Genomic DNA, 26,007 nt, shown 5'->3' with positions numbered 1-26,007 from the left:
GTTTCAGACAAACAGGCCTCCACTTTTCCTCCGTGTTCTTCATTCTTGTGTAAGTGGGGTCAGAATAAACTTCCTCTTCCCCCGTCCCAGGCATCTAGTGATGAGCTGGGTGTGACGGGTTCCCCCAGGGTACAACCTGGGACCCGCTGTGCCCCCTAAACTCTCCAGCCTGGGCTGTCCATTACAAAGCTTTGCTACTGACCAGCAGCAAACCCCTCCGGGTGCTGTGATCACTCAGCCCAGCAGCATGTGATGCCCCCACACCCAGCTAGATTGTGTGCCTCCTCCCCGAGACACTAGCGAATCTCACAGAGAAAGGCACCAGCCAGTTCAGCCCAACTGCCTACCTTGCACCCCAAAGTTGCACCATCCTGCGCTGGTCAGAAGCCTGACCAATATACGTTTATAACCTAGTCTGCCCCTCCCTCAGTGTGGAGAGGACACAAACAATGTTTTTGTTAACTTAGCTGAGATTTTCCATACATTTCAGCTGAAACGCTCTGTGTTGGTTAAAATATAAAACAGATTTATTAACTGCAGAAAGCTGGATTTTAAGTGAGCATAAGTGGTAGGCAAAAAGATTAGTTCCAAAGAAAACAAAGATAAACACACAATCTAAATCTTAATCTTGATAACACCAGGTGGGCTCTAGATAAAGCAATCTTTCCCACCTCACTGGATGTTGTAGTTCTCAATGCACAAGCTTCTCCCTGAAACTAGGGACCAGTCTCCTGCCAAAGTCTTTGTCTCCCAGAGCTCTCATTGCTTCCAGCATAGGTGTGGAGTAGAAAGGCCAAGGCATGCAGCCCTTGTCCCTTATTTCATATCTTTTGACCATGCGCCTAGTAGACATGAGTACAGGCACATCCAGGTGGGCTCTGCTGACTCACAAGATTGCTCCATCCCACCCCCCTGGTGTCGTCTCGTGCGACTGAGTCATAGAGTTGAGCAATCTGCATTGTACAGTCTTGCGCTGCTGTCACTGTATTGTAAATCCTTTGTATCCCGTTGCAGATTCCCTGCTGGAGAGTAGTCACTTCACACTCTGCTGGGCAGGGGCTACTGCCCTGGTAGAAGAGACTCTTAAACATACAGCATATTTCTCTAAGAACTATGCAGCAAAATCTCCACCCTGTTTCAAGACACTGATGCAACTCAAATGAGAGTCTTTGTTTTGTTAACCAGGTCTAGCTGCTGAACCTCAGGGCATGTCTACACTTAAAATGCTGCATCGGCGCTGTAGTGCTTTAATGAAGATGCTCTAAACCGACAGGTGAGAGCTTCTCCCATTGGCTTAATCAATCCACCTTCCCAAGAGCTGGTAGCTGCGTCGACGAGAGAAGCTCTCCTCCTGACATGGCTTTGTCTATCCGTCTATATGTCACTCATGGAGATGGATTTTTCACATGCCAAGCGACGTAGTCATACCGATATCGGTCTGCCTGTAGACCAGACCTAAGTTGCACAGATGGTGGCAGCAGTAGCTGAGGCATTTCTAATGCCATCTTCCCCACCCCTCTGGTGGGAGGTGAACTCATGTGAACGCACCTCTGAACTCTGGGCCTTCGCTGACCAAGGACAGCAGCTGTGAGTGGGGTGCAGTGGATGGAGAAGGCAAAGACAGGTTCAAGGAACATTTGTTGGGCTTTCACCACGCAAGGTGAAAAACAGAAGCAAAGGACACCAGCCAATGGATTCTGGGCTGGGAGTTTGCTCATGGTCACATGTTTTTGAGTGGTGGTTATGGTATTTTCCCAGAATAATGCCAAGTTTCATTTATCTTTTTATTAAAAGTTCTCTTTTGTTAGAAACAGACTCTGTGCTTGCAAGAGGGGAAATTCTGGCTGTTAGCAAGGTTCGGGGTGGTGATACTTTTCCTAGATTACTGGGTGGCAGCTCCAGCCGGTACTGTTTTGTACTGGAACTCTGCGGTATTGAAATGGTGGTTGCTGCTGACTCCACCTGGCAGAAAGTTTATGTCTGGCAAAAAAGCAGAAACATGGTGATAGATTCCACTAAAGCGTGATGTGCCAACTGGTGGCTTGTCTCTGGGAGGCGACATACAAAGATGCAGAATTCTGACCCGTAAGAATAGTGGAGCCAAGGGAAATTTGTCATGGTGCTGACTGCTCATAGGAGATAATTCGTCCACACTGAAGAGGTTTCAATCCCAGAGGACGTTCAGATCATTACACTGCAAAAGCCAACACTTGCCCACTTGCTACTGAGGAGGGGGCAGGGTCCCAGCAGGGAGGTTCATCTCCCAGGCAGGGTGAGCAGGGAAATCTAGGTTAAATACAAAACTGGGTGAGCTTGTGCAACCCAGCAGGGAAGTCACATCCCAGCTCCACGTCAGGATGGAATCTGCACTTACTACTGGGGAGATCCATAGCCTTCAGGAATCAGGACTGCAGAAATAACCACCACCAGGGCCCAGAATCCGTAGCCGAACGGGTACATGTATCTCTTCTTGAACCTGCCAGCGCTGGTGTAATTCATGACCTTCCGGTTCCTGACAGTGAGGAAGAGATGCAGCCCCGCTAGGAACATCCAGGTGAAGCAGGCCAGGAAGAGGTAGTGCAGGAAGCCAGCAATGACAGCACACGCCACCTGGGGGAGACAGAGAGCTCAGGGACACTGTGTTTGGGAGGGGAAATGCTGGGTATGGGACAGACCTGCCTGGGGGGTCACACCGGGATTCTGGTTAACACAGCTCTCCAGTTATAAGACTCCCTGACCCAGAGACAGCAGGTTCCTGGGACTCTGGAGGGTCACGCAGATTGCTGTCAGTGGTTAGAACAGAGCAACAGGGCTCAGGGGATCCATGTTCTCTTCCCAGCCATGCCATAGATTCCCAGGGTGACCTTGGGCAAGTCACGTAGGAAAGGAATTGAGGCACAGGGAGAATGTGACATAGAGATAGAACTCTCCGAATTCCTTGGGATGGAGAGACTTAGGCCACTGTGTCCAGCATAAAGGGGTCTAAAGGGGAGGTGGAAAAATTCCCCTGGGAATCTGCCCCAGATTCTGCCCAGCCCAGAATCCAGGGAGCACAAAGGGGTTCAAACCACACAGCCCTGCCCCGCTGCAAGCGGAGAAACAGAGCAGGTGAGAATCGGGCCCTGGGGGCGGAGCAGGCCGTACCTGACTGCTGGTGCGTTTCACTGCGGTGAGGAAGAGCAGGTCGGCCAGGAAGAGGCAGTGTCAGAGCTGCAGGTGGATGGAGGTGCTGACGTTGCGGATGGAGAGGCACAGCAGGAAGGTGAGGATGGCGAAGAGGAGGAGGCACAGCAGGGAGAGGGTCAGTGCCTTGTCGGTGCAACTCTCCTGTAACACAGCAAAGGGAGAATCACCACCACCCTACTCAGCCTTTTCCTGGCAAAGCCTCCAGTAACTGCAGTGACAGTTTTGCCCAAGCAATGGCAGAGTGCGGCTGGCGCTGAGAGTCCCGCCCTGCGATCCGAGTCTAACACCGAGATACCGTCACTGCGGTGGGAGCCATAAGGAGGGCGAAGCTGGAGAGATGGTCGCAGCTGCAGGTGGTGTGAGTGCTGTTCGCGTGCAGAACGGTGCAGCCGTCCCGAGACCAGTTGCCTTCCCCGCCCACGAATTTCCAGTAGACGCAGAGAGACTCTTCCTTCGCTTGTATGTCCTGGAAATACAACAGAATCATCCTCATCCCCACGGGAGCACAGAGCGTTGTTTGGGTTAGCACGTGTCTATACACACAGTAACAGACCTGGCTATGGCGCAGGGTGAAGTTTACAGGTCTGGAGAGGTGAATGGGTCTCCTGCCTCCGACGGCCCCACTCACCACCCTGGAGTTGAGGTGACTATTCCCCAGCGTCCCACCAGCTGGTGGATTTCCCTGGCTGAGAAGTGGCCTGTTGATGATGGAGCCCAGTGTGGAGTAAGAAATAAAAACAGCAGCAGCCATCAGACCTGCTGGGAGAGGAGATGCAGACGCTATGGCAAAGAATGAGCCAGCCAGGTGCCCAGCAACCAAGGGTCCCAGCAAGCCCGTGGCAGAGCTGGGAATGGAACCCAGGAGTCCTGGCCACAACTCATAAGATTTCGCCACTGGACCATGCCACCTCCTCTCTCGGAGACCCCAGGAACACGTCTGGCTGGAAGCTTTTGGCTGCAGGAAGCAGAGATGATGATATCAGCTTCCCCTGGTGCTGGAGGATTAGGGGCCACCAGCCTGAATGTGGCAGCTGAGGGTATATGTTACCCTGGTCCCCTCTCATCCCATTCGGGGGTCCCTGCTCTTTCTGTTCTCTGGGCCCATGTCCTACCAGAGACCCTTGCATCAGCTGCCTCCCCTCGGACCCCGCAGCCCCTCACCGCTTGGAGCTCAAGCTGTAGGGCAGCTGGGAACGAAGGGGTCTGTACAGCTCACAGCCCCACAGCCTGAGAAGGAGCACTCTGGTGTTAGAGACAGAGGTGAGGGTCCCAGTCTGCAGATCCCTGGGGAGGGAGGAATGGGGGAACCCGGTCTGGGGGTCGGTGCCTGGGAATGGCTCTGTGCTGTGGTTTGGGCCCTGGGTGTCTCCATCCCCAGGATGGTACCTTGTGTGGCTGCCCCAGTGACTGTATTGCAGTGGATGTCCATCGTCTCCCCGTGAGCGCTCAGCCTGAAGACCTCGCTGTCCTGGCTGCAGGCCCATGTGACGAGCCGCGTCTGGACAGCTGCGGGGGAGAGGGGGAAACGAGAGAGCCCCTCGCTGTGAAACCACTTTCCTGGGAATCTGTCCCGGCTGGGCCAGCTCCACGCCCCCTCCCACGCCGTGGTGCTTCAGTGCCGTGGGGCTTCAGGGCTCTTCCCCACTGGGGGAGGGGGAAGTTTGGAGCTCACCGCTCTGAGTCCCATTGGCCACCCCTCCGTGCCCCTTCCCACATTCTGTCTGTGTCTGCCTGGGGATGCTGTGCCCAGGAAGGGGAGTACCCCCCGGCGGTGTGTAAAGCCCCTATGGTGGATTGCCAAGTGTTGCATTTAACCCCTTCTCAAGCAGTTGCTGTTGCTCCCGGTGGCACTGGTAGGGCTGGGCTCTATTTCCTGGGCCGGGTCAGGGCAGGTCCGTGTCTGTGTTCACCACAGGCTCACAGCCACACAGATATTTCGGCTCCAACTTCCAGTGGATTTGGGGCCCAGTGTAGAACCCCGGATCTCCCGGCAGCCAGCAGGCAGCGCTGAGAGCCACCCGTCCCCCCTCACCCATAGACTCTGTTGTCACGCTCTGTGTCATGTTCCCCGGGGACCTGCGCGCAGTGGCCAGCACGGCCTCCTCCACGCTCTGCAGCAGGACGTCCACGGCTAACACCACCTCCCCCTCGCTCATGCTGTCCCAGACGGAGGTGCTGCTCCTGAGGGCGCTGAAAGTGCGAATCACTTTCTGGGGAGAGGAAAGGAAACACCTTGGAAGCGAGAAGTCCGGGGGCTCAGGCGCCACATCCCATGTGTTCACAGGGGACATTGGGTGTCACAGCCTCTCCCAGCTCAGGGGCTGCAGTGCTCTCCGAGGGGAACCCTTTACAAAGCCAGGAGGGGCTGGAACCCTTTGTCATTCCTTCTTCATCCCCCTCTCCACCATTCCTTCTTCCCAGGCATAAAATTATCATAAGCCCACGGCTGCCGAGGTCAGAATGTATTGGCAGAGTGGGGAGAGAGCCCAGATCCTGCGGCCTGAAAGACCCAGGTCCCTGACTGATGAGCTGAAGGAGAATCCCCATTAAATGTTAGCAGTATGGGGTTTCTGATGCACAACACAACAGCTCTGAACACTAGAGGTTGGACAAAGACACGTGCACACACCCCACTAAGGGGCATGTTCACGTATACATCCACAAACACCACTAGGGGGCATCTGCATGTGCGCACGCACGTACACACACACACAGCACTAGAGGGTGTGTGGACTCACACAAACCTCACCACCAGAGGGCATTTGCATGTGCCCACACCCACCCACACCACTAGAGGACATGTACGCACACACCCACCCACCCACCAGTGGAGGGCACAGATATTTTCTGAAGAGTATCTGTCACCCGCAGTGAGACTCCTAAACAGACTTAGCAGCAGGCAGTTGCTCCGGGCTGTGGGGCATACACGGGGCCCTAGCCAGCAGGATACATTCAAGGGCTGGAGCCTCTCACCTCTAGAGATAATGTCGCACTCCCGGCTCCACACGTCGATGTCAAAATCTCTAAGGTCGAATTCAGGAAAGAGCAAAAACTGCTGCTGCTGCTGCTGCTGCTGCTGCTGCTGCTGCTCAGCTCTCCCTGCAGAGACCAGGGCAGAGGGTGAGTTCTGCAGGCACTGCAGGGCAAACATGCAGGGGCCTGATCCTGACACCCTTAATTGTGTGACTGAAGCTTTTCAGAATCGGGCCTAAATCCCTGAAGACTGTATCAGACTTGTGCAGCCCAGGACACGCCCGATGGGCTGTTACCGCAGTGAGATTCATGCGGAGAAACGGAACAGATGCAGGTGTGTGAAAAGAAGGTCAGAAGAATAAATAGGAAACAAAGTGCTGAACTTAGAAGCGGAAGGTAAGAGAAGGATTGAGGAACCCAAAACTCGATGGGGGGATGTCATACAAAAGGATTTGATGAGCTGCAGAGTTTCCAAGGAACTGCTCCAAGACAGACTAGACGGGAGAAGGACTTGAACAGCTGATCACAGGTAGATGGGACCAGCCTAGCAGGAGGAGGAAGAGGAGGAGGAGGATCGGGTCCCAGCTATGAAAGGAACAAACCCAGCAGTGCCTTAATCTTGGCTGGGGTTTCTAGGCGCTACCAACAAACCAACAACAAAGGTTTTTGTCTGGGAATTTCCATATTGGTGGCACAAAACACAGGGCAAAAATCCCACCAAATGAAGGATGGGTTCAAAGGTACCTGCACAGAGCAGTTCCTGCGCCTGTCTTTGATTCTCTCCAGCTCAGCGCTGCTGTTGTAGCAGGGGTCTTGGAGCAGCGGGAAGAGAGGAGCAGATATTAGCGCTTTCACCGCAGATTTTCATATCAACTGGCTCCTGCTTGAGGGAAAATCCCCCTGTCCTCCAGCCCCGCTGCCTGCTCTCTGTCTACATGCTGCGCTGCCAACAGTTTAACAAGCGGCTGCTCTAATAAAACTCCCTCCCTTCCTCCCCAGCTCACTCCGTGGCTCTGTCCCCTCCATTTACACTGCGCTTTGCCCCGCCCTCTTGCTCCTGTCCCCTGCTTCCCGCACATGACTCTGGGCACCTGCCATCCTCCAGCTGGTCTGAGCATGTGGTAAGGTGGCTGGATGAATTTGCAGGCTTTCCTTCTGCAAACACAGGGGCATTGGTAGCCCCAAGTCTGTGTGTCAGCACTAGAGGGCGCCACTGAGTATGGGGGAGGGGGGGAGAGAAACTAGTTATCCCTGCCCCCTGCCTGCCTCCTAGACTTCCTGGTTTCCATGGACTCTGCAGAGAGACCTGCTGGGTACAGACACCTCTGCCTGCTGGGGGAGAACTCACCTTCACACGTGGTTTGGTTCAGTACCCAGCTCCCGACTCCGGTGGAAGGGATTAGGCCGGCTGGGCACCTACACTGGAAACTCCCGCCGGTGTTGATGCATAGGGCTCCCGGGCCGCAGATGTCAGAGGATCTGGCACATTCATCAATATCTGGGAGGGGAAATCAGAGAGGCCCCACTGAGCAGCTGTTTTGAATCCCTCACCACAGAGTTGTCATCAGCAGGGTTTTGAACCTGGGACTTTCAGCACCACAGTGAGGTGTACGTTAAAGGAGCAATTCCATTGCCAGGCAGCAGTAGAAAGTTATCTTCTTGATGGACCAAACACTAGAGGGGAACAAAGGAAGTCCATTGACTCTCACTCAGGGCTCCACTGGGACCCGAAACCAGGTAGGGCTGGGACCCTTTGTCATTCCTTAGGAGCGGAGAGTTTTGGACAGGGGAGGGGAGAGAGAGAGCCCAGCAACTCACGGCATCTCTGCTGTCTTCTCCTGCCCCTACTGTGAAAAATGGGGCACTCTGCTCCTCCTCCCTTCATCCCTTCAACAGCAGGCCTGGAAGGGGAGGATAAAGAGATCCCGGGGCAGCCCCTCTCCCAGGAGACAGGGGTGAAGAACCCCTCTTGCACCTGGGGTGTGCTGGGGTGTCAGGCGCAGAAGTGGGGGCTGCTGCAGGGGGCAGAACTGTTTGCAGGGCTGGGCGAGGGGCATGGAATTAATTAACCAGAAAACTGGAGGTGGTGGGTGCAGGGGGGTGGCAAGAAACTGGACGCTCAGCGCCATCAGCTTCAGAGAGCTCCTGCCGTGGGACCAAGCCAGCGTATCCTACCCCTGGGAGCAGGCAATGCCGGAGTGGCCACAGGCCTGGATCCCCTCCTGGTGGGTCCTGATTCTGCTCTTACACTGGGATAGATCTGGAGAAACTATTAGAGTAACTAAGGCTGCTCTGTATTTTACACCAGTATAACCAAGGCTAGAGTCTAGTCCAAGGGGCCTAATCCTCCTTCAATTCACCCACGCTGGCTGCTTCTAATGAAACCCCTGAGAAAACTCTGGTTTCCTCAGGACTGTCCCACCGAATTTAACAATCAAAGGCCTGATTCTCAGCAACACTCAGGCCACACTAGGCTGCTCTGGCAGTGTAACGGCCACTTGAGAATTTGGTGTATTGAAAACTTTTAGCTTCACAAGCTCTCACTTTACATCTGCAAGGAGCCTTCGTGGTCCTGTTTACAGCCTGGGGGCCTCTGTTCATAAACGTGTATCTGTTTTTTCCAGCAGTCTGTCTGCAAAAGGGCTAGCCTAGAGCAAACGTAGCAGTGATTCCACGAGCTAATGCTGCACTGGGTGGAAGGAGTTTGCTCCGTGGGGTTTATCCCCCCTCCAAGCGCCGGAGACCGGGATGAGCCCGGCCTCCAGCTCTGTGGGAGCAGGCAAGGGTCACATCTCATCACAGCCTCTGTGACAGCTTCATGCCTTTGCCAAAGCTGGCAGAAGCTCCGGTGCAGCGCCAGGCCTAGAATGGGCATGTGAAGTGTGTATGGGGAAGGGGGTGTTTCAGAGGATGGAGGTCAGGGAAGAGCTCACCATGGCAGGTGTTCTCACTTGCGCGCCTGAACGTGGCTTTCCCAGAGCTGGACTCGTAGCCATTGATGCAGCTGCAATAGTAACTCCCAGGCATGTTGGTGCAGTGTGCGTGGGGTCCGCAGTCTGCCCGGCTCGGCCCCAGACACTCGTCAATATCTGCAACACAAGAAGGGGAGGCTCTGTCCAGTCCTGGCAGGGAGACGTTCCCCGTATCACCCCCTGCACTGAGCTGGGTGACTGGACCCAGGCGACTGGGCCCCTGTGAGGTTAACAATCAAAGGCCTGATTCTCAGCAACTCTCAGGCCGCACTAGGCTGCTCTGGCAGCTTAACGGCCATTTGAGAATCCCCTGCCCTGAACAAGGGGCCAACCCAGGTGGTGTGGAGCAGCTTTATGGGCCCTACCCCCAACCTGTTCCCAGCCCCTGTTGTAGGGGCCGTGGCCGGGGATCCTGCACTGCAGCTATTCTCTGCCTCCCAGGGCCCCTATGGGGCAGACCAGGAGCGTGGCTGGGGTGCCCTGCACTGTGGATATTCCCTTCCCCAAGGGCCTATGTGGGGAGAGCTCACTGAGCTATTCCCATGGCCCGCACATAAGGCCCCTTCCCAGGCTCAGGGGGGCACTATGAAGCCGGATGCTTTGTGCTGGGGCAGCGGGAGTTTCCTCCTGTTTCCATGGTGCTTCTCTGATGTACAAGAAGTTTGCTCCGTGGGTCTCTTTCTAACTCTGGGGGTTTATTCCTCGTCCTAGTGCCGGGGACAGGGGTGAGCCTGGCCCCCAGCTCCGCGAGGACAGACGAGGGTCACGTCTCATCACAGCCTCAGTGACGGCCTCGAGCCTTTGCCAAAGTTGGTGCAGCACCAGGTCTGGGCTGAGCAGGTGTGAGCTGTGTGTGGTGGGGGTGTCTCAGCAGGTGGGGGCCAGGGGAGAGCTCACCATGGCAGGTGTTCTCACTCGCGCTCCTGAATTTGATTTTCCCAGAGCTGGACTCGTAGCCATCAATGCAGCTGCAATAATAACTCCCAGGCGTGTTGGTGCAGTGTGCGTGGGGTCCGCAGTCTGCCTGGCTCGGCCCCAGACACTCGTCAATATCTGCAACAGAAGAGGGGAGGTTCTGTCCAGTCATGGCAGGGAGACGTTCCCCGTATCACCCCCTGCACTGAGCTGGGTGATGTGGCCAAGGCGACGGGGACTCAACTGAATTTAACAATCAAAGGCCTGATTCTCAGCAACACTCAGGCCACACCAGGCTGTTCTGGCAGCGTAACGGCCGCTTGAGAATTTGCTGTACTGAAAATTGTGTTAGTCTCACTAGTTCTCACTTTACATCTGCAAGGAGCCTTCCTGGTCCCAATTGCAGGCTGGGGGCATCTATGCAGAGGTCTGTGATCTGTTTTTTCAGCAGTCTGTCTGCAAAAGAGCTAGCTTAGAGGAAAGGGGTGGGAGGAGTTATGCCCATCTGCCGCAGGGAGCAGCCTGCTTTGTCTCTCTCTGTTTTGGGTTCTTGGCTGTTAGGGTTCTGGACTTAAGAAATAACCTTGTGTTGTGCTGCAGCTGGCCAGCGAGAGGATTTTATGCTTTGTTTCCCACTGTGTGCGTGTGTGCTATGAACATAACAGATGGCGGAACAGTCACTGTGGCATCTATAGGTCAATCCCTGTCTCACAATGGGGCCTATGACTTCAATGGTCCAAGATTTTGGGGAGATTTAGGAGTCCATGTTTGAAGCTTGGTCTCCCAAGGGGTGGAAATGTGGCAGAAATCCCTATCACATTCCAATCACAGAGGAACACACCGGCATTGCCAGCCTGGGTCACTCCAAAGGCCCATCTACTCCGGTATCCCGACTGCGACAGATGCTACAGAGGAAAGTTTAAGTGTCCCGCTGCAGCCGTGGGATTATCTGTGTCCCAGGAAGGTCTCTAATACTCAGAGGTTGGCTTAAGCCCTGACGTGGGATGTTTTCCTCCCTCCCAGAATTATTGTCCATTAACTATCACAGCCCCAGGGATTGTCGTTCCCCACAGAGGCAGCCAGTCCCTCTTTCAAACTCGACTCACTCACAGCGTGGCTTCCAATTGGTAGCAGTGATTCCATGGGCTAGTGCCGCAATGGGTGGAAGGAGTTTGCTCCATGGGGTTTATCCCCCCTCCAAGCGCCGGAGACTGGGATGAGACCAGCCTCCAGCTCTGCGGGAGCAGGCGAGGGTGACATCTCAGCACAGCCTCTGTGGTGACCTCGTGACTTTGCCAAACCTGGCAGAAACTCCGGTGCAGCACCAGGCCTGGAATGGGCATGTGACGTGTGGGGGGAGAAGGGGTGTCTCAGCGGGTCGGGGTCAGGAGAGAGCTCACCATGGCAGGTGTTCTCACTCGCGCGCCTGAACGTGGCTTTCCCAGAGCTGGACTCGTACCCACTGATGCAGCTGCAATAGTAACTCCCAGGCATGTTGGTGCAGTGTGCGTGGGGTCCGCAGTCTGCCCGGCTCAGCCCCAGACACTCGTCAATATCTGCAACACAAGAAGGGGATGCTCTGTCCAGGCCTGGCAGGGAGACGTTCCCCTATCATCCCCTTCTACTGACCTGGGTGTCGGAACCCAGGCAAAAAGGACACTGTTGTATTTAACAATCAAAGGCCTGATTCTCAGCAACACTCAGGCTGCAGTAGGCTGCTCTGGCAGCGTAACGGCCACTTGACAGTTTGGTGTATTGAAAATTGTGTTAGTTTCACAAATTCTCACTTTACATCTGCAATGGGCCTTCCTGCTCCTGCTTGCAGTCTGGGGCCTCTGTTCCGAAACGTGTGATCTGTTTTTTCCAGCAGTCTGTCTGCAAAAGAGCTAGCCTAGAGCAAAGGAGTGGGCGGAGTTATGCCCATTTGCCACAGGGAGCCGCCTGCTTTGTCTCTCTCTGTTTTGGGTTCTTGACTCTTAGGGTTCTGGACTTAAGAAATAACCTGTGTTGTGCTGCAGCCGGTTAGTGAGAGGACTTTATGCTTTGTTTTCTAGTCTGTGCATGTGCTATGGACATAACAGATGGCGGAACAGTCACATCTCTGGGTCAATCCCTGTCCCACAATGGGGCCTATGACTTCAATGGTCCAAGATTTTGGGGAGATTTAGGAGTCCATATTTGAAGCTTGGTCTCCCAAGGGGTGGAAATGTGGCAGAAATCCCTATCACATTCCAATCACAGAGGAACACACCGGCATTGCCAGCCTGGGTCACTCCAAAGGCCCATCTACTCCGGTATCCCGACTGCGACAGATGCTAAAGAGGAAAGTTTAAGTGTCCCGCTGCAGCCGTGGGATTATCTGTCCCCCAGGAAGGTCTCTAATAATCACAGGTCAGCTTAAGCCCTGACGTGGGATGTTTTCCTCCCTCCCAGAATTATTGTCCATTAACTATCACAGCCCCAGGGATTGTCGTCCCCCACAGAGGCGGCCAGTCCCTCTTTCAAACTCGACTCACTCACGGCTTGGCTGCCAATTGGTAGCAGTGATTCCATGGACTAGTGCCGCAATGGGTGGAAGGAGTTTGCTCCATGGGGTTTATCCCCCCTCCAAGCGCCGGAGACCGGGATGAGCCCGGCCTCCAGCTCTGTGGGAGCAGGCAAGGGTCACATCTCATCACAGCCTCTGTGACAGCTTCATGCCTTTGCCAAAGCTGGCAGAAGCTCCGGTGCAGCACCAGGCCTAGAATGGGCATGTGAAGTGTGTATGGGGAAGGGGGTGTTTCAGAGGATGGAGGTCAGGGAAGAGCTCACCACGGCAGGTGTTCTCACTCGCGCTCCTGAATTTGATTTTCCCAGAGCTGGACTCGTAGCCATCAATGCAGCTGCAATAATAACTCCCAGGCATGTTGGTGCAGTGTGCGTGGGGTCCGCAGTCTGCCTGGCTCGGCCCCAGACACTCGTCAATATCTGCAACAGAAGAGGGGAGGTTCTGTCCAGTCATGGCAGGGAGACGTTCCCCGTATTACCCCCTGCACTGAGCTGGGTGATGTGGCCAAGGCGACGGGGACTCAACTGAATTTAACAATCAAAGGCCTGATTCTCAGCAACACTCAGGCCACACCAGGCTGTTCTGGCAGCGTAACGGCCGCTTGAGAATTTGCTGTACTGAAAATTGTGTTAGTCTCACTAGTTCTCACTTTACATCTGCAAGGAGCCTTCCTGGTCCCAATTGCAGGCTGGGGGCATCTATGCAGAGGTCTGTGATCTGTTTTTTTCAGCAGTCTGTCTGCAAAAGAGCTAGCTTAGAGGAAAGGGGTGGGAGGAGTTATGCCCATCTGCCGCAGGGAGCAGCCTGCTTTGTCTCTCTCTGTTTTGGGTTCTTGGCTGTTAGGGTTCTGGACTTAAGAAATAACCTTGTGTTGTGCTGCAGCTGGCCAGCGAGAGGACTTTATGCTTTGTTTCCCACTGTGTGCGTGTGTGCTATGAACATAACAGATGGCGGAACAGTCACTGTGGCATCTATAGGTCAATCCCTGTCTCACAATGGGGCCTATGACTTCAATGGTCCAAGTTTTTGGGGAGATTTAGGAGTCCATGTATGAAGCTTGGTCTCCCCAAGGGGTGGAAATGTGGCAGAAATCCCTATCACATTCCAATCACAGAGGAACACACCGGCATTGCCAGCCTGGGTCAGTCCCAAGGCCCATCTACTCCGGTATCCCGACTGCGACAGATGCTACAGAGGAAAGTTTAAGTGTCCCGCCGCAGCCGTGGGATTATCTGTCTCCCAGGAAGGTCTCTAATACTCAGAGGTCGGCTTAAGCCCTGACGTGGGATGTTTTCCTCCCTCCCAGAATTATTGTCCATTAACTATCACAGCCCCAGGGATTGTCGTTCCCCACAGAGGCGGCCAGTCCCTCTTTCAAACTCGACTCACTCACAGCGTGGCTTCCAATCGGTAGCAGTGATTCCATGGGCTAGTGCCGCAATGGGTGGAAGGAGTTTGCTCCATGGGGTTTATCCCCCTCCAAGCGCCGGAGACTGGGATGAGACCAGCCTCCAGCTCTGCGGGAGCAGGCGAGGGTGACATCTCAGCACAGCCTCTGTGGTGACCTCGTGACTTTGCCAAACCTGGCAGAAACTCCGGTGCAGCACCAGGCCTGGAATGGGCATGTGACGTGTGGGGGGAGAAGGGGTGTCTCAGCGGGTCGGGGTCAGGAGAGAGCTCACCATGGCAGGTGTTCTCACTCGCGCGCCTGAACGTGGCTTTCCCAGAGCTGGACTCGTACCCACTGATGCAGCTGCAATAGTAACTCCCAGGCATGTTGGTGCAGTGTGCGTGGGGTCCGCAGTCTGCCCGGCTCAGCCCCAGACACTCATCAATATCTGCAACAGAAGAGGGGAGGCTCTGTCCAGTTCTGGCAGGGAGACTTTCCCCGTATCACCCCCTGCACTGAGCTGGGTGACGGGACCCAGGCGACTGGGCCCCTGTGAGGTTAACAATCAAAGGCCTGATTCTCACCAACACTCAGGCTGCACTAGGCTGCTCTGGCAGTTTAACGGCCACTTGAGAATCCCCCGCCCTGAACGAGGGGCCGCCCCAGCTGGTGTGGAGCAGCTTTAGGGGACCTGCACCCACCCTGTTCCCAGCCCCTGATGTAGGGGCCGTGGCCCGGGCACCCTGTGCTGCAGCTGTTCTCTGCCTCCCAAGGTCCATAAGGGGCAGGTCAGGGACGTGGCTGGGATGCTCTGCACTGCGGAAGGCCCCTTCCCAGGCTCAGGGGGGCACTAGCAGCCCGGACGCTGCGTGCTGGGGCCAGCGAGGGCCCCCTCCTGTCTCCATGGTGCTTCTCTGCATCACGAGGAGTTTGCTCCGTGGGTCTCTTTCTAACTCAGGGGGGTTATTCCTCGTCCAAGAGCCGAGGAAAGGGGTGAGCCCGGCCCCCAGCTCTGCGGGAACAGATGAGGGTCACATCTCATCACAGCCTCAGTGATGGCCTCCTGCCTTTGCCAAAGCAGGTGTGAGGTGTCGGGGGGGAGGGGGGAGGTGTCTCAGCAGGTGAGGGCCAGGGGAGAGCTCACCATTGCAGGTGTTCTCACTCGCGTGCCTGTACTTGATTTTCCCAGAGCTGGATTCATATCCAACAATGCAGCTGCAATAGTAACTCCCAGGCATGTTGGTGCAGTGTGCTTGGGGTCCGCAGTCTGCCCGGCTGAGCTCCAGGCACTCGTCAATATCTGCAACAAAGGAGGGGACGTGATGTCCACTGAGCTGGGCAGCAGGACTCAGGTGACTGGTCCTCTGAGCGATGAGTTAATAATGCCCCGATTCTCAGTTCCCCATTTATGCTGCTGGAATGTCTCTCCCAGGCCCCTGAGCGCCCAGCCCCAGGAACAGGGGAGTCGGCTCCACCTTCACCCAGATCCCCCATGTGAGGGGAGGGTGTGGGGATGTCCCCCTGGGGCTCCAGGCTCCCCGTGTGTTGGGGGAGCGGGAAGAGAAGCTGAATCCCCTCTGTGCTCCCCTCCCCATGGATCCCTGCATATGGGGGGAGGAAGAAGGTGTAGCTGGCTGCCCCCTTTCTGTTCCTCTAGGTAGGGATCTGTTGGGCCTCTGCCACTAGGGCTGATTAAGGGACAAGCTGGGGTTCAGACTGGTCCATATGATAGGCTCCTGCACCGAACTGCCCGATCCGCACAACAGGCCCTAGAGTTGGCTGCTCTGGTCCACCCCACCAAGAACAAGGCAGGAGCCCTGTTACCGTCACAGGTGGCTGTTGGATCGCTGAAGATTGGATTCCCACTCGGCCGGTATCCGTCTCGGCAGGTGGAGTGGGTGCTGTTCACACACTTAGTGTTTGGCAGGTGTGACAGGTGGTTGCTGCAGCTCTCAGAGGTACCTGGAGGGGCAAGAACAGCTGGACAGGGCAGCTAGTGCAGAGCAGCTCCCCCCAAACACACACACACAGCGGGACCGACTCCTTTCACACGCCCCATTCACTGATTCTTATCCCTGGGCGCCTGGCAAACAGCTCTGCTACCATCCACTGCCTGGCAGCAAGTTTCTCCCACTGCACAGGAGACCTGGACTCCCCGGGTAGTGCAAACGGGACGAGCCACCAGGGCCTGGCATCGGTTCACATGAAACATTTTCAATTTCACCCAATTTTTCTCTTCTCCACAGTGGTTGCAGTCACTCTCATTAGCCTCTGTTTCAATCTGAAAAGTCACTTCGAACCGGAAAACGGGAATTTCTCGTTTAAAAAATTATTTCATCTCCCTCCCGCACAATTTTTTTCCTAATAAAAACAAACATTCCTCTGATCTGAACTGGAGCTGGGAAGGGAAGATGAGGGTTACACAGGGCACCTCCTCCTCTCTCCTGCACACATCTACCCTGCTCCAGTCAGGTGTAACGCAGGCAGGGACTGTGTGTTGCTCTCCAGGACAGCTATATCCTGACCCACATTCCCATCCTGAGCTTCCTCATTTCCACTGCTCTACTCAGTCCTGACCCAGAACCCCTGCTCCTCTAGCCCTGCGATTCCCCCACAACCACCGCCACAGCAGTGCCCCTCAATCTCGATTCACGGCCTCCTGCTGTCCCAGCCCCAGGGAGCTGTCCCGAGCTCCCCACACATGCAGAGTTGTGGCATCACATCTCAGTGCCACCCTCTGGGCCAGCCTGCTGGGTTCCAGCTATGGCTGTCTGCACTGCCAAGCCTTGAGTAGGGGGCGAGGCCTAGTGACACCATGAGGAGATGGCTCAGTGCGATGCGGCGGAAGGAGGAATCCTGGTGAAAAGACGGTGTGTCTCGTGGCAAGGTAGAACCCGTAAACAGAGGGGGTGAGGGAGACTGAATGGACAAATGGACGTAAAGGAACTAAAGCCCACGCACGGAGGAGCCAGATCCTCAGCGGGTGTAGGCTGGCATCACTCCTTTAACATCAGTGGAGCTCTGCTGATTTACTCGAGGTGGGATGTGGCCCGTAGACCTTCCCAGTTCTGAAGGGTCTGGGTTTTCTCTTCTGTTGGCAAACCGTACAGCCAGCTGCTCAACCGCACTTTGCTTGGTTGTGCAATACATTCAAGAGACCAGATAACCAGCACCAGTCAGGTTCATTGCTAAAAGTCAGTAATAGGATATTACAGGGAAAAAGGTTAAATACAGCTCCAGTTTCCAGGAACCCATCTCGTGCAGCAGTGTTGAATTCACTGTACGAAGAAGGCTTGCTTCCAAAGTCACACCCCTAAAGCTGTCCTTTTCATACCCAAGCTCTTTACACGGAAAAAGGTACCGTAGCCATCCTCTGAGGTTAGTCTTAACCAACCATCTTTCTACCTTGTTTCTCTTGTATCAGACTGTGCCCATTATCTCTTTATTCTGGACACATGCATTCCACGGAGCAAGAGTGGGACGGCAGCTGCTCGGCTTGTCCCATGTATATTGTCTTTATCTTTTGGACATTCCAGTGAGAGTAACTCCCTGCCTGTTCCTTGGTAGAACCCCCTATGTTCTGATCCTGACAGTTTTCCTGGCTAGTTAAGCTAATGCAAGGTGTTATGGGATCCTTAGCAGAGGTGAACAAGATTATAGAAAAACAGGCCACTGTAGGCCATGTAACTGCTAGAAGTGTATATGCAATACAATGTTATATGCATTAAGCACATCCTATCAGTATTAATATATGTAATGTGAATCATATCTATTGATAATGTGATATATTCTATTAGCCCAGCATACATTGGTCAACACTTCAGAAATAGATTTAACCTCCACCTAAACAATCCAACTATTCCCAATTACCCAGATCCAATTACTTCCCACCCCCAATTACAGTCTCAGGAATGCCACTGAGAGCTGCCAAGCCTGCGTCAGTTTCATGGCAGAGACACATTCTGTGTGGGGCTCTCATGTGATGGGCACAAACGCGTCACATACAGCATTACATTCTGCCAGCCAGGGAACTTACCGGTCGACGTTTGGGTGCTCCCTGGTGGTGGAGAGGGGAATAGGATGAGGAGGAGAAATACTTGAAAGAAATAAAAAATAAAGATGTGATTTTAAAATGTTATACACAGAAATAAGCAAAAAAATGAGAGAGAGAAAGAGAGAGAGAGAGGGGACTTCCGGCCCCGTCTATGGACCAAATTTTGCTTGTTTACCCCACTGTGATTCTGGTATAAATCCAATTAAGTCAATTATTTCATTAATAACTAGGATTATTGTAATAATATGTAGGAACTCCAGCTTTGTGCCACTACGGAAAACTGGCTTAACCAGCTACCTGGTGTAGCCTATAGAACTAGCCTGCTTGCTTGCATTATATAAAGATATATATCTTTTCTTATAGATTTAAGTATGACTGTGTGATTATAATAGAATTATACATTTATATATATTTTGCTGTAATGCAAGTTACCTTACAGGACATCCTGGATGACAGCTACATTATTATTATTATACACATATTCGGGAACTGGTGTTGAAAGTGTTGACGGTATAACAAAAACAAGACATATATGGTCATGTTTGTCCGAAATGAGTTAGCAGTTAGCATACATATACTCGGGACCTTTGGCCTAGACAAGTGTTGAAAGTAATAATGTCAGGCATAAAAGGTGATGTAATGGAATCTTTGAAATGGGAAGTAAAATGTCATGGATATCCTTAATATTCATGAACCTACCAGCCTATAGAGTATGCATACACCAATAATTTGGGGGTGGACAATCCAAATGTGGACTTAGAAGGAGGACCCATCTTCTTGGGGTATAAGAAGGGGGAAATCATGCTATTTAGGGCGATCGTCATCTACTCTTGCTTGAAGCTTCTTTCAGTTTGTGTTAAAATTTTTCCTTTTTCATTTTATAGTCTTATTTGTAGTCTTAGTTTATAGCTCTTAGCTCTCTAGCAGTGCTTATTCCACCCCTCTACTCAAGAGTTGAGGAATCAAACATCTCTCTCAACCAGGGAAGGGCATGAGTATAAGAATCCAAAGCATATCATAAAAATATATATATTATATGAGTCCCTAAAATTAAGATTGTATTATCCATTATCCATTTAATTGTTTATTTTCTCTATATCAGTTATTTGTCTATCATTTTATGTTATCTTAATAAAACTTATAAAATTATACAAATTTGGTTATCACTAAGAAACTTCCTGTTGTACACCCAGGGGTCCTTATAAAATTCTTCTGGAGCCTGATTTAGGACAAGAACCTTCTAATCCAAGCAATTGGCAAACCTATAACCCTATGAAATAACTAATATACTTAAAATCAGGCTACACTGGAAATTCCACTTGTGCAACTGCCACCTGTCACCATGTAGCACACTCATCAGTGTAAATTCCAGCTCGAGGAGTCACACCCGCTCTCCCTCTGATCGAGCTCGCACGCTAAAAATAGAAGTGTGGCCGTAGTAAGCGCAGTAACAGGAGGGGCTCGCGACCCTGACTATGATCCCATCCAAGAGAACAAGTACATAAACAGGGGGCTAGTCCCTCCCCCCACCACAGCAACACTTCTAGTTGTAGCACGTAGCTAGATGAAAGCTATGTCTTCTCAAGCTGGAACACTCACTTTCCAGCTCCAGTGCAGACATTCCCATAGACCCCTCTGGATTCTCCTACTCCCACCCCGGAGTTCAGCCCATGGCCTTTGTTCCACTCACCCAATGGATACGTGTCACCACGGGTTCCCATGGTGGCTCAGCCGCTAACGGGAGAGGATGAGCTCTGAGGAGTCTGAGTTTTGCAGCCTCCTTATCTTGGAGAAATTGGACAGGAAAGCAAGTTAACTTACGTCGTGTTGCATTAGATCATATCAATCAACAGCACTGCACACAGGACAGCACTGCCTTCTCACCATGCCTGTTCTCCTTCCTTCTGACTAACCGTATCTCCCAGCCCCAGAATAGTTTGCTTTGCTGAGTCACTGAAAACCTATGGGGGGAAACTGAGCACAGTGCAGAAGGTCTAGCGCCATTTCACAGAATTGTAGAATCACGGAAATGTAGAGTAGCAAGGGAGCTCAGGAGGTCAACTAGTCCATCTCCATGCACTGAGGCAGGACCTAGAACATCCCTGGCAGGTGTTTGTCCAATCTGTTCTTAAAAACCTCCAGTGATGGGGATTCCACGACCTCCCTAGGTTACCTGTTCCAGAGCTGAACTATCCTTAGACTTCGAAAGCTTTTCCTAATATCCAAGAACAATCTCCCTTGCTGCTAACTAAGCCAATTCCTTCTGGTTCTGCCCTAGGTGGACATGGGAACCAAATGATCACAGTCGTATTTGTAGGAGAGTAAAGAGTTAAAAGCAGGACAAGTGGCCAGGCCTAAATTACAGGGAACGGGGTCATGGCAAGGGCATATCTTGTTTCTGTGAATTTCAGTTAGAGTCTGTTATCGCTCTTCTTCTCCTGCCATCTGGGCAGGGGATAAGTTTATCGACATTCCTGTGCAAAGCCTTTACTTTAAAGCCTTTACTTTACTTCAAAGAATGTTAGTGTAAAATGTATAGGTTTTAAGGTGATGTGCCTGACCTCTGTATGGTAATCCTGTAAACAACAACAGGGGCGGGTATAATTATATTCATTATGTAGTTGTTAATATTCATTTTATAATTGTCAATGTAACCAAATAAGGATCTATGGGGAGTTGCTGAAAATGTATACATTTACAGACTGGGTATGGATAAAAGGACTGTAAAGTAACCCCCTCGTTGCTCACTCCCAGTGTGAAGGTGGAACGAGCAGGCAATAAAGGGTTCCATCTCCCCAGTCTGCCCCTGGAACAACCTGATTATTTCTAACATCTAGCATCACGAACAGGATCCCAGGGTAGAGAAGTGCCTGATCAACACTCCTCACCATGAATAAGGGTATGTTGGATGGGCCTTTTATAGTAATCACAGTCAGGGAATATATTAATTTGGTAGGGAAGTTTTGGGGGCTGAATGGAGTGCCTCCTGGAGGATGTCAGGACTGGCCAGCCATCCAGGGGTGGGTGGAAACCCTCCTCAAGTCCAGATCTTCCCAGGATAAGGAAAAAGCTATTTTGGTACAAATTACAGAGGATCAGCGCACAATTAATTATTATGGTGTGCTTGCTGTTAGAATGGCTAAGAGCCACATGGAAGAGTTTAACTGCCTTAAGTCAGAGAACCTGGCCCAGAAGGGTCAAGAGGACGCCTTAAAGCAAACTTCTGTTACCCTGTCCCCCCTTTAGTCTCCCCTTCAGTTTAGTCCCTGTGCCCTCCCCCCCCCCAGCCTATGAGGATAAACTCAGTCACAATAACCCTGTTTGTCCTATCGTGACTGTTCCCAATACCCCCACTGACGCGGATCTTTCCCGCTGGTCTGGTATCCAAATTCCCACTGGTCCCCAATTGGATGGAGAAGAGGGCCCCACCGTCCGTCAAAACAGGGACAGCCAATCTGATCTGGAGGAGCTAGTAAATCAGCAAAAAATGTTAGCAGAAAAATCCTGGAGCACAGCCTTGGGACGGCTGAAAAGGATTGCTAACACCCCCAGTTTCACTCCGGTGGCTGTGGCAGCAACTCCCATTCTTTTTTCAGAGCCAGGATAAAGGCTTTAGGGGTGCAAGTTTCCAAGGAGCCCCACTTCCAAGGAGCCCCACTGATTTCTGTTGCTTTCTGTACCTTTTTTTTTTTTTTGCTTAAGTTTTTCTTCTTCCTAAGTCTTTCTCTGCTTTTTCTTCCGTCCTCCCCCCTTTTCTCTGCTTCTTCTCCCACCTCCCCTTCCTGTCACTTTTTCTTCTTGTTTGAGAGCTAAGGGTTAAAGCCACAGTTGGAATGTTAAGGAATATTGGTGTGGTTAGCCTGTGCTTGGATATGATTTCACAGAATTAGTTGGTTGCTTTTCACCTCCCCCCCCCTGCATTTTTGATTTTCTGAAATTTTAGTGGAGGGAATTTTGAATATACTTTGAAAGTAAAAAGTTTTTGACAAAGCACAGACTAAGGCAGCTGTGTTGCAAAGATTGCACTTGGTGGCTCAAGTTTTACAATCACAATACGCCTTCTTAAGAATGCAGCTCATTAAAAACCATGGCTGATAAATACAGTAAAAGAATGGAAGGTTTACTGTCACAAACCGATGTTGCCAGTGAAATGTTCAAGCTATGGCAGCAAAGAATAATATAATAAAGCTAAAATATGTTTAATTGAATGCAAAAGTAAGTAATTTAAGAAAAGGAGAGGAGTTAAAGGTAGCCTTTGTAAGAATTAATACTACAAAAGTTGAGGACAATTAAACAGTTAAAAGTTGTGAAATTGTTAAAGGGTGATAGTTGTGAAAATGGTATAAAGGTAATAATGTTATAAAAATATTTTAGTTTAATATTAAATAAGGTAAATATATGTATTATTTGGTACAGTCACATTGTGTGGAAACGTAATAATTAAACAAATTACACAAAGGGATCAGGTAGTGGCTACTACCATGTTTTTGTCCCCAGTAGCCGTTACAGCTATTCTGAAGGAAAATGGGCCCTTTTCCTGAAGAAATCGTCTGTAAACAATTAATTGTAAATAACTGCTGCGGGCAGCAGGAAAAGGAACAATCTAATTTAAATCATTTAAGTACTAAACAATTGGTCAAATTTACAAAAGGAAATAAGGGGTTTCCATTAAAATTTGACTGTTTCTAAATGTACAAAATAAAAATGTAAGTGTGTAAAAATTATAGTATAAAAAATATTAAGCAAACACAAACAGCTAGTGTTGCTTAGCTTTGTTACTAAGTATTTAATTTTTTTTTAAATGCCTCAATAACAAGACGACATAATTTTGGCATGGGCTTCTCAAAGTGCTATGCTAATACCAGCATGGTTCAAGGAGGCTTCCTCAAGCCACCATTGTTACCTAGCAGTTCTGTGTTCTTGGAGAACCAGGGCTGGCTCCTCTGAATACCCCTCCTCCCCCCACTCCGCAGCCCATGCTTGAACCAGAAACCAAAGGCATTTCAATATGAAAAGGCAGTGGAAAACCCTCCCATCAAGGGTGATACAACTCCACATGCCTCATCTACAACAAAGATGTAGAAAGGGAGCATACCAAAGCCTCATCTACATAGAAGATGGAAAACGCACTGAACTCTGGGATTGCTGAAGCAGGGAAGCACTGCATGTTGGGAAATCTCTCCTCTCGATGTAAATGAACTAACACCTGTGCACATCCAGCTCCACAGTTATCAGACCATTCTAGTTATTGGTATGCAAACCACTATATCCTGGTTGCATTGGGACCTCTCTCTCAAGGGAAAATGCCCTTCCAGGAATGATCAGCTCCTTTTGTCTAGACATTGTTTATCCATAAACAAACCTGAGGTCTACAAAAATCCCCTGTCACAGTTCAAACTTCTGTTCTGATGCTTGGATCCAAACTCTGCATCAGTTCCACTGTAACCTGTCTTCTCTTCCTGACTGATCATGCTGGGGACTCTGCCAGACTAAAAGCGCTCCCGACTCTAAGCCTGTTCCTGGGAACCTCTGAGCTGCATGGAGTGGTGAGACTGCACCCCCTTCTTCCCCCAACACACTCTCTCTCCCCCTCTCTCTCTTTCTTATTCCAGGTATAACTTTCTACTTTTGTAATCAAACCTGGGATAGCTTTCTCCAATACCTCAACTGTAATTGTGTAGTATTGTAAACATTTGATTGTTTTTCTCTCCTTGTATGGTATTACTATTAGTATCATAAGTTTTATATACCTAGCAATAAAATAACTGTTATAATCGAGCTGGTTGCCACTTTCTCTCTCTTTCTCTCCAAACTGCATTTACTCCTTTGTGTTCTTGGCCCCTATCTTGCTCTGTAGTAATGCTTCTCTTACATAAGCCAAAGATCTCTGGAGTGCCCAAAAAATCCTATGGGGTTTGCTCATCAAGGGGGTTACTGATAGAACAATTGTGGTGTCAAGGGGCTTATGAAGGGGACAACCAGGAAGTGCTACTCTGCCTAGCCTATGGGGTCCAGGGGCAAATAAGGGTGCGGCTCAAGCGCTGTTTGACCCAGCCTGATTGAGTCCAGGGGCAGATAGAGGGGAGTAGACGAAAAGTGCTGTTTGGATCCAGCCTGCTCAAGAAGTGTGCTCTATTCTGGTGCGTGGCAAAGGGGCATATAAGGGTAGCCACTGAAAGTGTGGTGTCACCCAGCCTGCTGAGTTCAGGGACACAAAAGGGGTCGGCTGACACAGTGCTGATAGCCCGGTCCACTCAGACGCACTCAGTTAATCTGAAATGTGTGTGTGTATCTGTGGGGGGGTTTATTTGAATCTGATGCTGGAGGAACCCCGCCCTGAAAACCTTAGGTCCTGCAGGATAGCTCCATTGCGAGGGGGCTTGTACCCCTATGAACACACAAGTAAAAAAGCAGTACATTAGTAGAATCACACCCCTAGAATCACACCCCCTTCCAGGAAGGTAACCCTAATAAATGAGCATACCCCAAGGATGAAATTGCATCTGGTAACACCTTGTCCACGGTACCTGGGCAGCGGGTCTCCATTTAACTATTAAAATTGTGGGGAGCATTGCCAGCAAATCAAGGGAAGTAATTATTCCTCTCTATTCGGCATTGGTAAGGCCACATTTAAAGTATTGTGTCCAGTTTTGGGTCCCCCACTACAAAAAGAATGTTAACAGGTTAGGGAGAGTCCTGTGGAAGGCAACAAAAATTATTAGGGTGCTGAAGCACAACATTTATGAGGAGAGGCTGAAGGAAACTAGGTTTGTTTAATCTTCAAAAAAAAGAAAAATGAGAGAAAATTTGATAGCAGCTTTTAACTACCTGAAAAAAGGTCCAGGGAGGATGGAGCTAGGCTGTTTTCAATAGTAGTTAAATGACAAAACTAGGAGCAATAGTCTCAAGTTAAAGTAGGGGAAGTCTAAGTTAAATATTAAAAAAAAAAAAAAAAAAGCGTTTTTCACTAGGAGGATGGTGAAGCACTGGAATGGGTTACCTGGGGAGGTGGGAGAATCTCCATCTTTAGAGGTTTTTGAGCTGCGGCTTGGCAGATCCCTGGCTGGGATGGTTTGGCTGGGGTTGGTCCTGCTCTGAGCAGGGAGTTAAACTAAATGACCTCCTGGAGTCCCTTCTAACTCTAATATTCTATGATTTTATGATCCTCCAGAGCTGTACAATTAATATGGGTAATGGTCAGCTATGGTTACACAGCCCAGGAACGGGAACTGTCCCTGGGTAATTGACTGCTCGCAATGTGAACCTGGGGAGGTGGGGAGAGGGAGCAAGTAACAAATTTCTGCTCAGACCTCCAGGACTGGAACATGGGCCGTACCGTGCCACTCTGCGTAACCTGGGAACCCCAATACTCCAAAGGCCTTCGGACGTTTATTATAAACACCCCATTCCGTACCAAGCGTGCAGTGTCCATACATCTAGAGTTTCTACCCCTAATTCTGCTGCAAGTATTAGACTCATCACTATATCTCAAAGGTAAAGCTATTCAGTATACTACCAACATGGCCAACCAACTTCATCAAGCAATCTTCAACCTCACCGTGGAAACCCACAGGGGAGTCATCGAAGTGAAACAATGGCCCGCTGTCACTTGGTGCAGGCCTCATTGAACTCTTTTCTCATACGCATGAACTCAGCCTCCCATGGACTAACTATCACAGACTCACACGGAACAAAATGGATCATGTTGGGAGGGGAATGTAATATGTCTCTTTGTAAATGGAAATTCTTACAAGTTGTTGGGGCTGCTAAGGTATCTATTTGCCCAGTTATTGCAGTGAAAAAAAAGGGCTAGTGGGAGTAGTAATTCAGGGTAATAATACACTCGGTTTTGCTTGGTATTGGGAATTAGAATTTCATAAAAGTGGGGGAAAGTGGTGGTTAAAGAGAGGGATTACCCAAATGCTACTCTCCAACCCCCCTGGGAATAGAGTATAAAGCCTCAAAGGGC

At 51.0% G+C, this 26,007-nt stretch overlaps 2 protein-coding genes across 2 annotated transcripts in view; both read right to left on the bottom strand.

Annotated features, from left to right (window-relative positions):
• LOC137143936 (adhesion G protein-coupled receptor E5-like) overlaps positions 1-20,148 on the bottom strand; it is a 34,661-nt gene extending 14,513 nt beyond the window's left edge. Inside the window, exons 1-3 of the mRNA XM_067534012.1 lie at positions 19,923-20,148; positions 19,729-19,823; positions 18,021-18,080 (exon numbers count right to left, since the gene is read on the bottom strand). Of these exons, the coding sequence (XP_067390113.1) occupies positions 18,021-18,080; positions 19,729-19,759 (91 nt within the window). The 5' untranslated portion in view covers positions 19,760-19,823; positions 19,923-20,148. The remainder of the gene's footprint in view (positions 1-18,020; positions 18,081-19,728; positions 19,824-19,922) is intronic.
• Positions 506-15,279, bottom strand: LOC137143938 (adhesion G protein-coupled receptor E2-like). The gene is made up of 16 exons (XM_067534014.1): positions 15,129-15,279; positions 14,277-14,432; positions 12,858-13,013; positions 11,447-11,602; positions 10,029-10,184; positions 9,093-9,248; positions 7,508-7,657; positions 6,904-6,971; positions 6,160-6,285; positions 5,219-5,396; positions 4,573-4,692; positions 3,740-3,945; positions 3,482-3,652; positions 3,145-3,327; positions 2,375-2,610; positions 506-2,286 (listed from the first exon to the last, which is right to left on the bottom strand). Exons 1-14 carry the CDS (start codon positions 15,220-15,222, stop codon positions 3,205-3,207), a joined length of 2,016 nt encoding a protein of 671 aa, XP_067390115.1. The 5' UTR covers positions 15,223-15,279; the 3' UTR covers positions 506-2,286; positions 2,375-2,610; positions 3,145-3,204.
• Positions 20,149-26,007: the final 5,859 nt, after the last annotated feature.

The sequence above is a fragment of the Emydura macquarii genome, unplaced genomic scaffold (assembly GCF_026122565.2).
Source record: "Emydura macquarii macquarii isolate MOO-44397 ecotype Brisbane River unplaced genomic scaffold, CSIRO-AGI_Emac_v2 contig_3366, whole genome shotgun sequence".
In the NCBI taxonomy this organism is placed as follows: domain Eukaryota; kingdom Metazoa; phylum Chordata; order Testudines; family Chelidae; genus Emydura; species Emydura macquarii.
Note: the sequence above shows the minus strand (reverse complement) of the source record. Positions and strands in the feature narration are given on the sequence as shown.